The sequence below is a fragment of the Hyperolius riggenbachi genome, chromosome 11 (genome assembly GCF_040937935.1).
Source record: "Hyperolius riggenbachi isolate aHypRig1 chromosome 11, aHypRig1.pri, whole genome shotgun sequence".
NCBI lineage: Eukaryota > Metazoa > Chordata > Amphibia > Anura > Hyperoliidae > Hyperolius > Hyperolius riggenbachi.
In genome coordinates, this window is record NC_090656.1 from 84807039 (window position 1) to 84819577 (window position 12539).

A 12539-nucleotide genomic window follows, 5' to 3' on the forward strand; every position below is an offset into this window, starting at 1 on the left:
TAAAAAGATTAATGTGGAAAATATTTAATATCTGCGATTATTGTTCAGTGTTCCACATAATGGTTTTAACTGTCAAGCTTTGTAGAGACTGGTTTACTGCAGCAGTAAAGTGATGCTTTTTTCATGTCAAATGACCCGATTTATAATCTTCCATATTTTTGCAAGAATTATAATGTATTTGAAGCTAAAGATATTTAAAGTGGTATAAAACTCAGCATTTCCTCTTTGCTCTAAAAGATTTACAGCATAAAATGTACTACCACAAAAACAAGTAGCAGAACAGCATTCAAACAGTTAAACACAGCGCTTTGTTCTTCAGTGCAAAGCTCCTTGTTTCGGTGGGCAGTTTCTGGCTGCATCCAAAAATGTAATAACAGTATCTTTCCTTTGTCATATACATTTAGTAAACATTAGAAATGTGCAGAAACTGCGCTCTCTCTGCTTCTAGTATATGTGCAACTGAGAAGTGATCACTAGATAGATTTTAATATATAAATGCATCTGCTATGCAATAAAATGCAATGGCACCTTTCAGAGCAGATAAACTATACTTTTGAATTTTGTAGACAGACAATATTACTTGTACACAAAAGCAAATATGTTAAATGATGGGTAATAAAAAGTAGGAAACACATTTTTATTGAATGTCAGTTTTATCCCACTAAATTAAATTAAATTAAATTATTGTAGTAACAAATACATTATCTTTATAAGATTTACAGCAATACAATGTCTTTTCAGGTAACGCCTTCCTCAAAGATTGTTGGAGACTTTGCCCAGTTCATGGTGCACAATGGCCTGTCTCGGGAGCAAGTGGAGGCCTCGGCAGATGAGCTCTCTTTCCCATTGTCTGTGGTGGAATATCTGCAAGGCTATGTTGGAATTCCTTATGGAGGCTTCCCAGAGCCTTTACGCACCAAGGTAAATGTTCTGCTCTCTCTTCCAAACTAAGTTTACACATTGCCGTTCATGATGCAATAGCTTCAATTCAGAAAGCCTCACTGCATGCGCTAAAGCAGAAAATAAGTAGTTATACAAAACATTTTGTGAAAAGTCAACTCACGAAGGCTGTTACCGCATGGAAAACGGAAAATGCTGATTAGTGAGGAAGGTTTCTAGCTTGTGAGGTAAATACCGCATAAATGTCAGTTCACAATAGAGCATGTGGTAAAACAAGTGAAATGTTCTGTGTTTATTGGTAACTAATAATCAGCTATTCAGAAATGCTATAGAAGAGAGGAAACAGAGCAGAGAAAACGGATTATTCAAGAAAATAAAAAAGTTAACAAAAACAGATTTCCCTATTTTTTTTTTTTTTAAATAAATGGTTAAAGACTAATGGTTTTGAGCGGACACAAATTTTAACGTAAACCTGTAAGGAAAAAAGTGCCTCTATTGGGGTACTTACCTCAGGAGGGAGAAGCCGCAGGATTCTGAGGCTTGCTCTGTCCTCTTCAGCCTCGGGGATCCAGCCCTGGTAGCCGCCAAATAGCGTGCGGCAATATTTACCAATCTGCACTCCTTTCCAGACGCAATAAAAGCTTCCCCTTGGGCTCCGGAGGAAATAGCCAAACCCAATCGGGACTGCTCTACTGCACAGGTGTAGGTCCATCTGCACAGTAGAATGGGCCCGATCGGGCTTGACTATTACTGCCAGAGCCCTAGGGAAAGCTTGTATAACACCTGCGCAGGAGCGCGGCTTGGTAAATATTGCCACGCGCTAAAGCCCCCACTGCCTATCGGGGACTGCAGACACTGGATCCCTGAGACTGAAGAGGATGAGAAAGCCTAATTAGGATCCAGAGGCTTATCCATCCTGAGCAAAGTACCCCCAGGGGCAGTTTTTCCTTACAGGTTTACTTTGAGTTAATCTTGTGCAGCTTGGACTTGCACTTTACTTGTCAGTATAATAATAATAATACAAAAAATGCTAATTATTATTATTACTATCTTTCATCCATTTCCATTGCACTGCAATAATCCATCAAATTTTGAATGAAATACTGCATGATTCCTTAAAGTACAACTAAAGCGAGAGGGATATGGAGGCTGCCATATTTATTTCCTTTGAAACAATGCACATTGCCTGGCTGTCCTGCTGGTCCTCTGCCTCTAATACTTTCAGCCATAGACCCTGAACAAGCATGCAGAGGTCAGATGTGTCTGACTGAAGTCTGACTGGAAGCTGAATGCTTGTTTCAGGTGTGTGGTCCAGATACTACTGCAGCCAAAAAGATCAGCATGACAGTCAGGCATTTTGCACTGTTTAAAAGGAAATAAACCTGGCAGCCCCCATATCCCTTTCACTTCAGGTATACTTTAAAGTACAGAATGATCTACCACGAGGTAAAAGTCGTAGTGAATTATCGAGCAGTTTTTCTGTTGATCACCAAACTATTACCGCATGTTTAAAATTTAAAAAAAAATGAATGCAGAATTTGACCGGCCCTTTATTTCTTACTGAAGGTGTCTTAGTGAATTGAATCCTGTTTGTGCTTTTCTTTGCTAAGCTTCTCCAGTGTGAGGCATTGGAGAACAGGGGCGATCCTGCTAACCTGGATTTATTAAACATAGTCTGCTATTAGGTGGCAAGAGATTGGCAGCCTTCCTGGGGTCTTATCAGGCTATTGTGGGGCTGGTGAATTAGTGGCAGCAGATTTCAGTCACCTGCACACACCCGTCACGCAGATATGGGATCCCAGCAGGCATACTTTTTCCATAAACTGTAAGGGGAAAAACTGCATCTATCAGAGTGCGACATATTATTTTGTGCTTAAAAATTGTATTGTAGTAATGTAATTCAGGTTTCCAATCTAAATTCAGCTTCAGCCACATGTATTCATGTTCACCTCCTTCCCATCAATAAATGCCTGGCTGGAAAATAGACTGCATTTTCAATTTTACTCAGTGTTAATAACGGAGGGGGTTTCAAGTCTATATCTGTCGTGGTTATCTAGTGCAGTTTGCTTGCAGTGTGGATCAGGCTGGGGTGATCTGCAGCGAGCAGATGTTAGCGGGGTATATCTGCCATTCCAGGCACCTCTACACTCTATGAACTCCTCAGGGGCCCATCGAGCAGGAGGGCCCGACAGCTGGGAACTGGTACAATTCAAATTAATTTTTTCAACATAACAGCACATAAACCTATCTTTTTATCCTCCGTTGGCTTCATTCTTTTTTAATAAAACTGTGGAGTGTGTCATCCAGGTGCGTCCCTGCATATCCACGCAAGCCATACCTAGGCAGCAGCTGTGCTGGGTAGTGCCGTCATGTTACACAAATCTCCCTTCCCATATTTGCAATCAGTTATGTTTGAGGAAGTGAAACGTTCACATCAAATGAATTTTGCTTGCATTTTTTATAATAGAATTTGTTCATTTGTACGTTCGATTTTTGGGACTATTTATTCTTTTTTTTCCCTAGTTGTGTTTTTTTTTTCTCTCCTCATCTGGCTGAATTCAGACTACAAACCGGCGTTCGCAATGCGGCGTGTCATGCCCAACGCATCGCACCGTGAAAAACAGACCTTCAGGGAACACCGCATTAGTACGCGACGTTTCCTGTCTGGCCACCAGCTATGCGCGCTTGCCATTACTTCCTGCTTCGGGTATGTGAAAGTGCACGCAAGAGTATTGATAAAATACGCTTCCACGCATGCGCACCACAACGTGGCGATGCCAACATTTTTAAAATCCCCACATCACCATAGAGTAACAGGACTTCCAGTCCGATGGAGGGTGTCGCAGATACGTGCGGTAATGTAGTATTGTCCTAGCGTCGAGGATGCGGCAAAAATGTCACTTCCGCCGCATCGTGCTGTACCGCGGCAGTATGAAAGTCTTCATAGACTTTCATTACCCTGCGGTGGGGTGCGGTAAAAATACCACACAGTGCAAGTGTGAAAGGGGCCTTAACCTCCTTGGCGGTTATCCCGAGCTAGGGTCGGGGCGGAAAACCGCAGCTAAGAGCGGTGATCCCGACCTCTGCTCAGGGTGGCCGCCGGAGGCTGAATGCAAAGCAATGCGCGCAGCGGGAGCGTTTCTACATACCTTCCGGGGATCCCGACGTTGGCTGGCATTCATCCTCTCCTCTGGGGCTCTGCTTCCTGCTGGTGAGATCGCCGGCTGTCGTCATGACACTTTAGAGTTGCAGCGCCACCTGCAGGATGAAGGTATAACTGCAGCGCTGGAGCCAGGGAGGTGAGTGATTGCTGAGCTACTGCAGATCTCCCTGGCAACATGTTTTTTTTTAGGTTTTAGGGTCTGAAAGGGTGCAAACAAATTGCACCGCTTTTAGACCCTAAAATCTGGAAATAATCAGAACTCCAAGGGGTTAAAGGAACCCGAGGTGAGAATAATATGGAGGCTGTTCAGGGTCTACAGCTTAAGTATTAGAGGCAGAGGATCTGGGGGACAGCCCTGCAACTTGCATTGTTTAAAAAGAAATAAATATGACAGCCTCCATGTTGTATATCACACTCGCCTCAAGTTCCCTTTAATTCCTGTTTAATGGTCAATTTCAAAAAAGGACAGCAAGGATTAGTGATGCGAGTTTAGCGCTGCCCAGCATGTCTCAGCTTTCTTAGCTTTGTATTTCCATAGTATAGTAGTATGTGGCCCACTCCCCTTCCCGCCACCTCTTCCTCGCCTCCTACCTCAGACCACAGCTTTGTTCCTGCAGCACAGTGGTCTACACTCTCCATAGACTAGCAGTAGGGGGCGTGCCCTACTGTGTGTTTTTTTTTTTGCTCTTTATTGCACTGTAGGGAGCGTCACAAACCAGTCTAAAAACAAAATAAATTGGAAATTTGCTGAAAGTGCATTATACCTGTATATGGGAGAAGCACAAATCGGACAAACTGAACCTCACATACTGGTTGGTCTGGTGGAGTATAGTATAGTATAGTATGATATAGCAGCACTCAAGCTGTGTATATCTGCTCACTAATGATCTCCTGAAATGATCACTGGTGATTGTTGGGAGTGACCATTTTAAGAACAGTTGCTGCACAGAAATACTGTTCAGTTACAGCCTGTTCTGTGGATAAGGGAGGGTTGGGAGAGGAGAGGAAGTCGGAAAACACTGGCTTCAGATATAGTATAAGAAATTCCCTCATTTTTGAGAAGGAAAATGTATATTTAGCATAGCCGAAGCTATAATAACAGATGAGTTTTGATTGTTAAGTAAATTATATTCTAACCACAGAAATTATTGACCTTGCTCTATAAAACCTACTGATATTGCTCAGACTTCTATAACAGAAATGCACTGTACTCCCATTTATAGGTCTTGAAAGATCTACCACGTATAGAGGGAAGACCTGGTGCCTCATTGCCACCAATGGACTTTGGCAAGCTAGAGGAGGGACTGCGGAGTAAATATGATGACATTACCCCAGAGGATATCATGTCTGCTGCTATGTATCCCAAAGTGTTTGAAGAATACAAGGATTTCAGCACTCAGTTTGGCCCTGTAGAGAGTCTGAACACTCGCCTCTTCCTGGAAGGACCCAACATTGCAGAGGAGTTCGAGGTAAGTGCTCAGCACTGTAACAGTTATTGTGGGATGTATAGGTCTACTTTTAGAGTAGGTTTTCTGAATGAACTCTGCTGCTTATTTAGATATGCTAGGAAACAGAGAATATTGTCATATGCAATGCATGTCTTTAATTGTATTAGGATGTATATTTTCTCAATATGTAATTTGAAAATACTTTCTCACTAGTAGCAGACGCTACTAGTGTGGGGTGGAATAGACTCTAGGCAGATAAAACTGTTACACACATAATAAACTGTGCTAATATATTTTGAAACAGGTTGGTGTTTACACCAGACTACCCTCTCTTGGTGACTTTTCATCTCAGGCCCTGTTTTTGACTGTCAGATATTAATGTCAGTATTCATCCCCTCCCATATGCATTCCCCTAACACAGTCATGAAGGGCAATGCAATATGCTCACCATCCACCATCACTGTGGTCATCCCCCTGGTATTTTAAATTGGCTGAAGGAGTTGCTAAGACTCTGTTACCCAATAAGATATTACATATGTATATAAACACTTTGTGCACTAAAACATATGCATAATAGCATTTTTTTTCTTCAAACCGCAATAAAAGAAGTTTTATTATTTTACAGCAAACAAAAAACTGCAGTAACTTAGAGGAACTCCAGTGAAAATAATGCAATAAAAAAGTGCTTCATTTTTACAATAGTTATGTATAAATTATTTAGTCCGTGTTTGCCCATTGTATAATCTTTCCTCTCCCTGATTTACATTCTGACATTTATCACATGGTGACATTTTTACTGCTGGGAGGTGATGTCAGTGGAAGGAGATGCTGCTTGCTTTTTTTGCAGTTGAAAACAGCTGCAAACAGCTATTTCCCACAATGCAATGACGTTCACAGACAGTAAACTGTCAGAACCATGGACCTGACATCACCCTGTGGGAGGGGTTTCACCACAATATTAGCCATACAAAACATTCCTCATGGGAAAAGGGTTATCAGCTAATGATTGGGATAAATTTCAATTATTGGTTATGGTTTCTCTTTAAGCAGGTCATACATGCATCAGTTTTTCCAAGCAGAGTCGTTCTGGAAATCTATAGCATAACATGTCACATGGATGGTGTTGGTTGAAGGGACGTAGCAGGGGTGTGGCAGTAGATGGGCGGCACATAGTGTTGCACCAGTTTACTTCATGGTGAAATGAACTGAAAATATGTGTGCTGTGTATAGAGGATTTAAGCCCTTTCTGGTCAGATTCAGATCAGATAAAGATTGATCTGTTCCTATCAACAGGCAATCTAAGCATGCAGGGTCGGATTTCTGGGAAGGCCACAAAGGTCATGGCCTAGGGCAAAAAAATTCAGCAGGGCGCAGGACTTGGAGAGATAAGAGGTCACATGTCAAAGTAAATCACTTCTGCTTTGCTCTATTCTGCCTGAATTCCAGAGATCCCTGCATCTCTCTCACCGCAGAGTGTGTGTGATGACAGTCAGCATCTGTTGTCATCTGAGGATCTTGTCCAGTATGAGTGGGGACATACAAGCTGCTGTGAGAAGAAAAATATATGGGCTCAAGTACTAGAACTTTCGAGTTCAGATTCGTTTCTTTATGCAGCATGCATTCACTGACAGGAATTATCAGCTCTCCTCTCCCCCTGACTGATGTTTATTACTTGGTCAGAGCTGTTAAAGACCTGAGACCTGTTAAATTTATGGTTTGTTTTTCTTTCCTAGGGAATGACAGCAACATTCTCTGTGCCACAGTATAACTATTTCCTGACATTTTTTTAGATTGTACTGTTAGCCATCAGTGAAAGCAGGATGTTTTGAAACAGAATGACAACTGTATTACATTTATTTATATTTACAAAACAATGTATGCATGTCCTGCTGACTGTATATATAGCTGTGTGCCCTAACATCTTGTATACAGGAACAAAGTCTGAAGATGGCTCATTAGCCAAAGGCTCACTGTTTTCTTTTGGTTAGCAAATAAATGGTATCATTCTATTACAAAACTTTAAAACTTCCTTCTGACTGATTAAGATCTGTCTTAACTTGCCCTAAGTGCTAAATTGTCACTGTGTAAAGTACACCTGAGCTTATGCTAGGTACACATGATGCAATTTTCTGACAGATTTACTGTCAGATCGACTATTTTCAACATGTCCGATCTGCTATCCAATAGATTTTCTGAATTATTTTTTATAGAAATGAATGGAAAATCGATTGAAAAATTGATTGGAAATCAGATCAGACATTTTGGAAATAATCGATCTGACAGTAAATCTGTCAGGATTGCATTGTGTGTACCTAGCATTACACTACATCTATGCCAGCGTGTATAGTTTAGGAGCCTTCTACTTACCTGGTCTCTGGGTTGGATGGGCTTCTCTCCTTTGCACTGCACTGTCACCTGTTTGTGGCTCTGACTGAAGCTAGTCGCACAGAGGACAGCGAAGCAGTGCATACTCTGTCCTCTGGCGGTTGGTGACAGCCAGCCTAGGGCACTGGAAAGTACAAATCCGGACCTGTAAGCATGTATAGCCAACTTTACTTTCTGCAGATTTGTTCAGAAGTGTTGGATGTTTCCCCTTTGCAAAAGGGTAAGAACACCATTGCATGCTCCCAATGAGAGGTCTGCTCTTAGTGTTATATATGATAAAAGTGAGCCTGAGTTTTATGGTACAAAGGTTTACTATGAATGTATGCATATCCTTGCAACCCTTTTACTACTTGCACCAAAATGATGAAAGGTCAGCACTACATACAGTACAATTATTCCAAACATGGATGTGCTTCCAATTTTAATAAATGCAGCTGGTGTCCAGAATAATATAACCATTATGTCATTTCTGAATATTATTAGACCATCACCCCGGTGGCTGTTATGTGACTGTATTGTGTTGCCATCTTTTTGGTTGCTGTAGGTTTGAGATGTCAGATTAGCATTAAGGTGCAACGCCAAGACCATTTCCTCAGGATTGTGTGGAGAGTGCTTAAAACCTGTTGTGGGGTTTTAGTACTGGTCTTGTCTGCAACTGGGAGAATCTCCCTCACTTCCTGTTCCGACAGGAAGTATGTGAATCTCATACACTGAGGCATAATTTATGATTACCATCATTTCCTATCTAAATGATCCCAAGGGTGTTCAGTATGTTCCACAAAGATTTAGAGGTAAAATGTGTCAGTATGATTTGTAGCAGAGTGGCAGTGTGTGGAGAGGTCCGCAGCCTCTTCTCATCAGGGCCAGTTCGAGATTTTTTTGCCCCCCTCAAGCAAACTTGTTAGGATGCGGCCCCCCCCCCCCCCATAGGTAGTATAATTGCCCCCTGTATAGGTAGCCTTGAAGTGGGTAGCAGCCAGGAAGGGGAGGCAAGCTGGCACAGTGGTGGGGAGGGGGATTGGACTCACCTGGGGCTCCCACGTCTGTGCTCCCACTCCAGCTATTAGCGCAATATTTAATTAGTCAGCAGGGAAGCAATGACTCGCCTACTTCCTTGATCCAGCGATGCGTTCCACCGCTCGCGTCACTTCCTGCAATGTTGCCCACTGTTTAGTACTTTAGACAGCATTGCAGGAAGTGACTCAAGTGGTGGAACGCAGCACCTGGATCAAGGAAGTAGGGAAGACAGTGCTTCCCCCGATGCCTGACTAAATATTGCGCAAATAGCTGGAGTGGGAGCACGGACGGTGGAGCCCCACGTGAGGAAGAGGGGGGGGTCCAACCCCCCTCCCCACCACTGTACCCGCTGCTCCCCTTCCTGGCTGCTACCCCTCAAGCTCACCCCCCCCACACACACACCGCCAGGCAGGCTCCCCACACACACACACACACACACACCCACACACACACACACACACACACACACACACACTACACACACTACACACACTACACACACTATACACACTATACACACTACACACACTATACACACACTATACACACTACACACACTATACACACTACACACACTATACACACTACACACACTATACACACTACACACACTATACACACTACACGCACTATACACACTACACGCACTATACACACTACACACACTACACACACTATACACACACTACACACACTATACACACACAACACACAACACACACACCACACTATACACACTACACACACTACACACACTACACACACTACACACACTACACACACTACACACACACACACACCACACACACCACACACACCACACACACACACACACCACACACACCACACACACCACACACACCACACACACACCACACACACACCACACACACACCACACACACACCACACACCACACACCACACACGCGCACACACGCGCACACACGCGCACACGCACACACACGCACACACACGCACACACACGCACACTACACACACTACACACACTACACACACTACACACACTACACACACAACACACACACACACACATACTTGCCTCGCCTCATGGGCGGCCTGGGGTTGCTTTTCGTGCAACTTCACCAGGATCTTCTGAGACCCTATTAAGTATAATGACATGAGGAACAAACTCAGGCATAAACTGTAAAAAAAAAAAAAAAATTTTTTAAATTGTCAGTCAGGTGTTTGAAGTAAGCTAAAGCCAAGATGGTAGGTGGATGTAAAAATGATGAACTACTATGTTGATTGCTGCACATACATGAGCCAAATATGTCAACTGTTACCCAAGTATAGGAGGGGAAGGAAGGGTAGACTTTCCTAAGTGACCTTCTTTCACCGTAAGCTATACGTATGTATGTGGTCAGCTAGGAAAATGCCAACCTGGCTGATTACATTCCTGATGAGCCCCTCTGCCCTTCCTCGGAGGAATCAGGAATTCAGAGGTTGGCTGTACTACTTCTAGTTACAGGCAGATGGTTTGACATCTTGCATGCAATATTTTTTTCTCATTAGGTTTCATTTTGTATTTTTTTTTTCAGGTTGAACTTGAAAGAGGAAAAACTTTACACATTAAAGCACTTGCTCTGGGAGATCTGAACAAGGCCGGACAAAGGGAGGTGTTCTTTGAGCTTAATGGCCAGCTCCGATCCGTCCTTGTAAAAGATACTCAGGCCATGAAGGTGAGGATAATGTTACAGCACAATAAATGTAGGCTTGGAAACTGGGAAGCCACTTTATAGTTTTGTGTTAATGCTTCACAGGAACAGTAGTGGTGTTCCTTATATTGATACTGTTATAATAATACAAACATTTGTACATGGCTTTTCTCCTGTTAGACTCAAAGCGCTTGAAAGCTGCAGCCACTAAGGCCCACTCTAGCAGTGATAGGGAGCCTTGCCCAAGGACTTCTTACTGAATAGGTACATTTTTAATGAATAGGAACAGATGAAATATGAACCCTGGTCTCTGTAAGAACCTAAAGGTTGGTTGCTATTGGCAACAGCACAACACAACACACCTTTTACTCCTGCACCAGCAACTCATTAGAGCTGCAACTCACAGCGACAGCATACAGGAGATAGAGCTGAGACAGCCACCTTCACCTTTAAGGAGTTTATTCAGCAATCAGGCATCTTGTGTTACATGTTGATTTCTTCACAGTAAAAACAGTCTTTCCTATGTCCTATGTACATCACATATATTTACTGCATACAGACATGACGCTATTATTCTAAATAGGAAGCGTAGAGAGCAGGATAGCATGTAGTAGAAGTGGTGCCCTCTGCCATACAGTCTATTACTTTTATATGAACATCAAAGATTTAAATTCTGACATCACCTGAGCCATACCCCCAAGCCTGCAATTGGCGGGCATGGGCATGTGACCCACATCAGCATCTAATGCGCCAGTGCTTTATGCCCTAGATGCACGGAATGCAATGTTTTCCAAATATCGGCTTTGTTTACCGTTTCGTAGTCTGAATGTCGGGACATTTAGACCTGAAAACATATTATATGTCCTTTTAGAGGAACATGCTTCTTGTAAATGACTGCATCATTTCTCTCCGAGAAACTATGCTTAAAGAGACCAGGCATCTCAAGTCTTTACTACCTGAGGACTAGAATTCAAGTATACTTATATTCTACCAGTCTCCTATGTCAGAGGCGGTGCCCTTAACTAGTATACTATCAGCCACTATCTACCGGGGCAGGGTGACACATGTCACAGTACTCGGTAACAAAATGTGTAGCATGGTAACCTTTATGACAAATTCACTAATAGCGGGCAATGCACGTAAATTTTAGTGGGCGCTACGTAATGCTCATTCATAATTTTTGTAACTCACATTATACACAGTGTTGTATATTTAGCGCATGTTAAGTGATTTGTGTAGCACACATTACACAAGCACCATACGCGATTCTCATGCATACACACTCTATGCACATTTTACTAGGTGTTCTGCATACCACATAACAAGCATTATGTAAGCACACATTATACACCCAATGCATACAGTACTTGTATAATGTGAATTAGGCTCTTTGAAAATGTTCACACCGGGTGATTGAAATGCATTATAGACACGTGTGTGTTCCTTATTTAGGGCTTGTTCACACCTAGGGTTTTCGCTATTTTTTCCTGCGGATGCCATTTTTTTCAAAATCGCCCTAAAAGCCCTTGTGCAATGATTCCTTATGGGCCAGTTCATATCTGCACGTTTCGTCTGCTTTCCACTCAGTAAAGCGCTGCCTGCACCATTTCTGGGGCGAAAAGCGCAAAACGCTCACAAAATTGCGTTTGCGCTTATATGAATAAATACATTGTATTTATTCATTTCCGGGTGAAAGAGTTCACTGAAAAACAGAATTGCTCTGCAAAAGAGCTTAGAGCACTTTACAAAAAATTGTTGTGCGCAGGTAAGTGGCGGGAGGGGAAAAAATAGTGCAAAAAAATCGCAAAACGCGGCTGTCAGCGATTTGGATTTTAGATGTGAACAAATTCTTATTGCATGATAAACTGTTTTTTGTAGGGTATGTTACACAAGCACCATACATGTTGCGCTTGTAGAACGCCTGATAAAATTTATGCACACTGCTTGCA

At 42.5% G+C, this 12539-nt stretch overlaps 2 protein-coding genes across 10 annotated transcripts in view; one reads left to right on the forward strand and one right to left on the reverse strand.

The window, feature by feature from the left end:
* PC (pyruvate carboxylase) overlaps positions 1-12539 on the forward strand; it is a 1086793-nt gene that overhangs the window by 1060330 nt on the left and 13924 nt on the right. For all 6 annotated transcript variants that reach the window (XM_068259507.1, XM_068259508.1, XM_068259509.1 and 3 more), the window contains 3 exons: positions 742-921; positions 5287-5532; positions 10474-10614. In XM_068259507.1, coding sequence (XP_068115608.1) covers positions 742-921; positions 5287-5532; positions 10474-10614 — 567 coding nt within the window. The remainder of the gene's footprint in view (positions 1-741; positions 922-5286; positions 5533-10473; positions 10615-12539) is intronic.
* LRFN4 (leucine rich repeat and fibronectin type III domain containing 4) overlaps positions 1-12539 on the reverse strand; it is a 225934-nt gene that overhangs the window by 125936 nt on the left and 87459 nt on the right. The window lies entirely within an intron of this gene.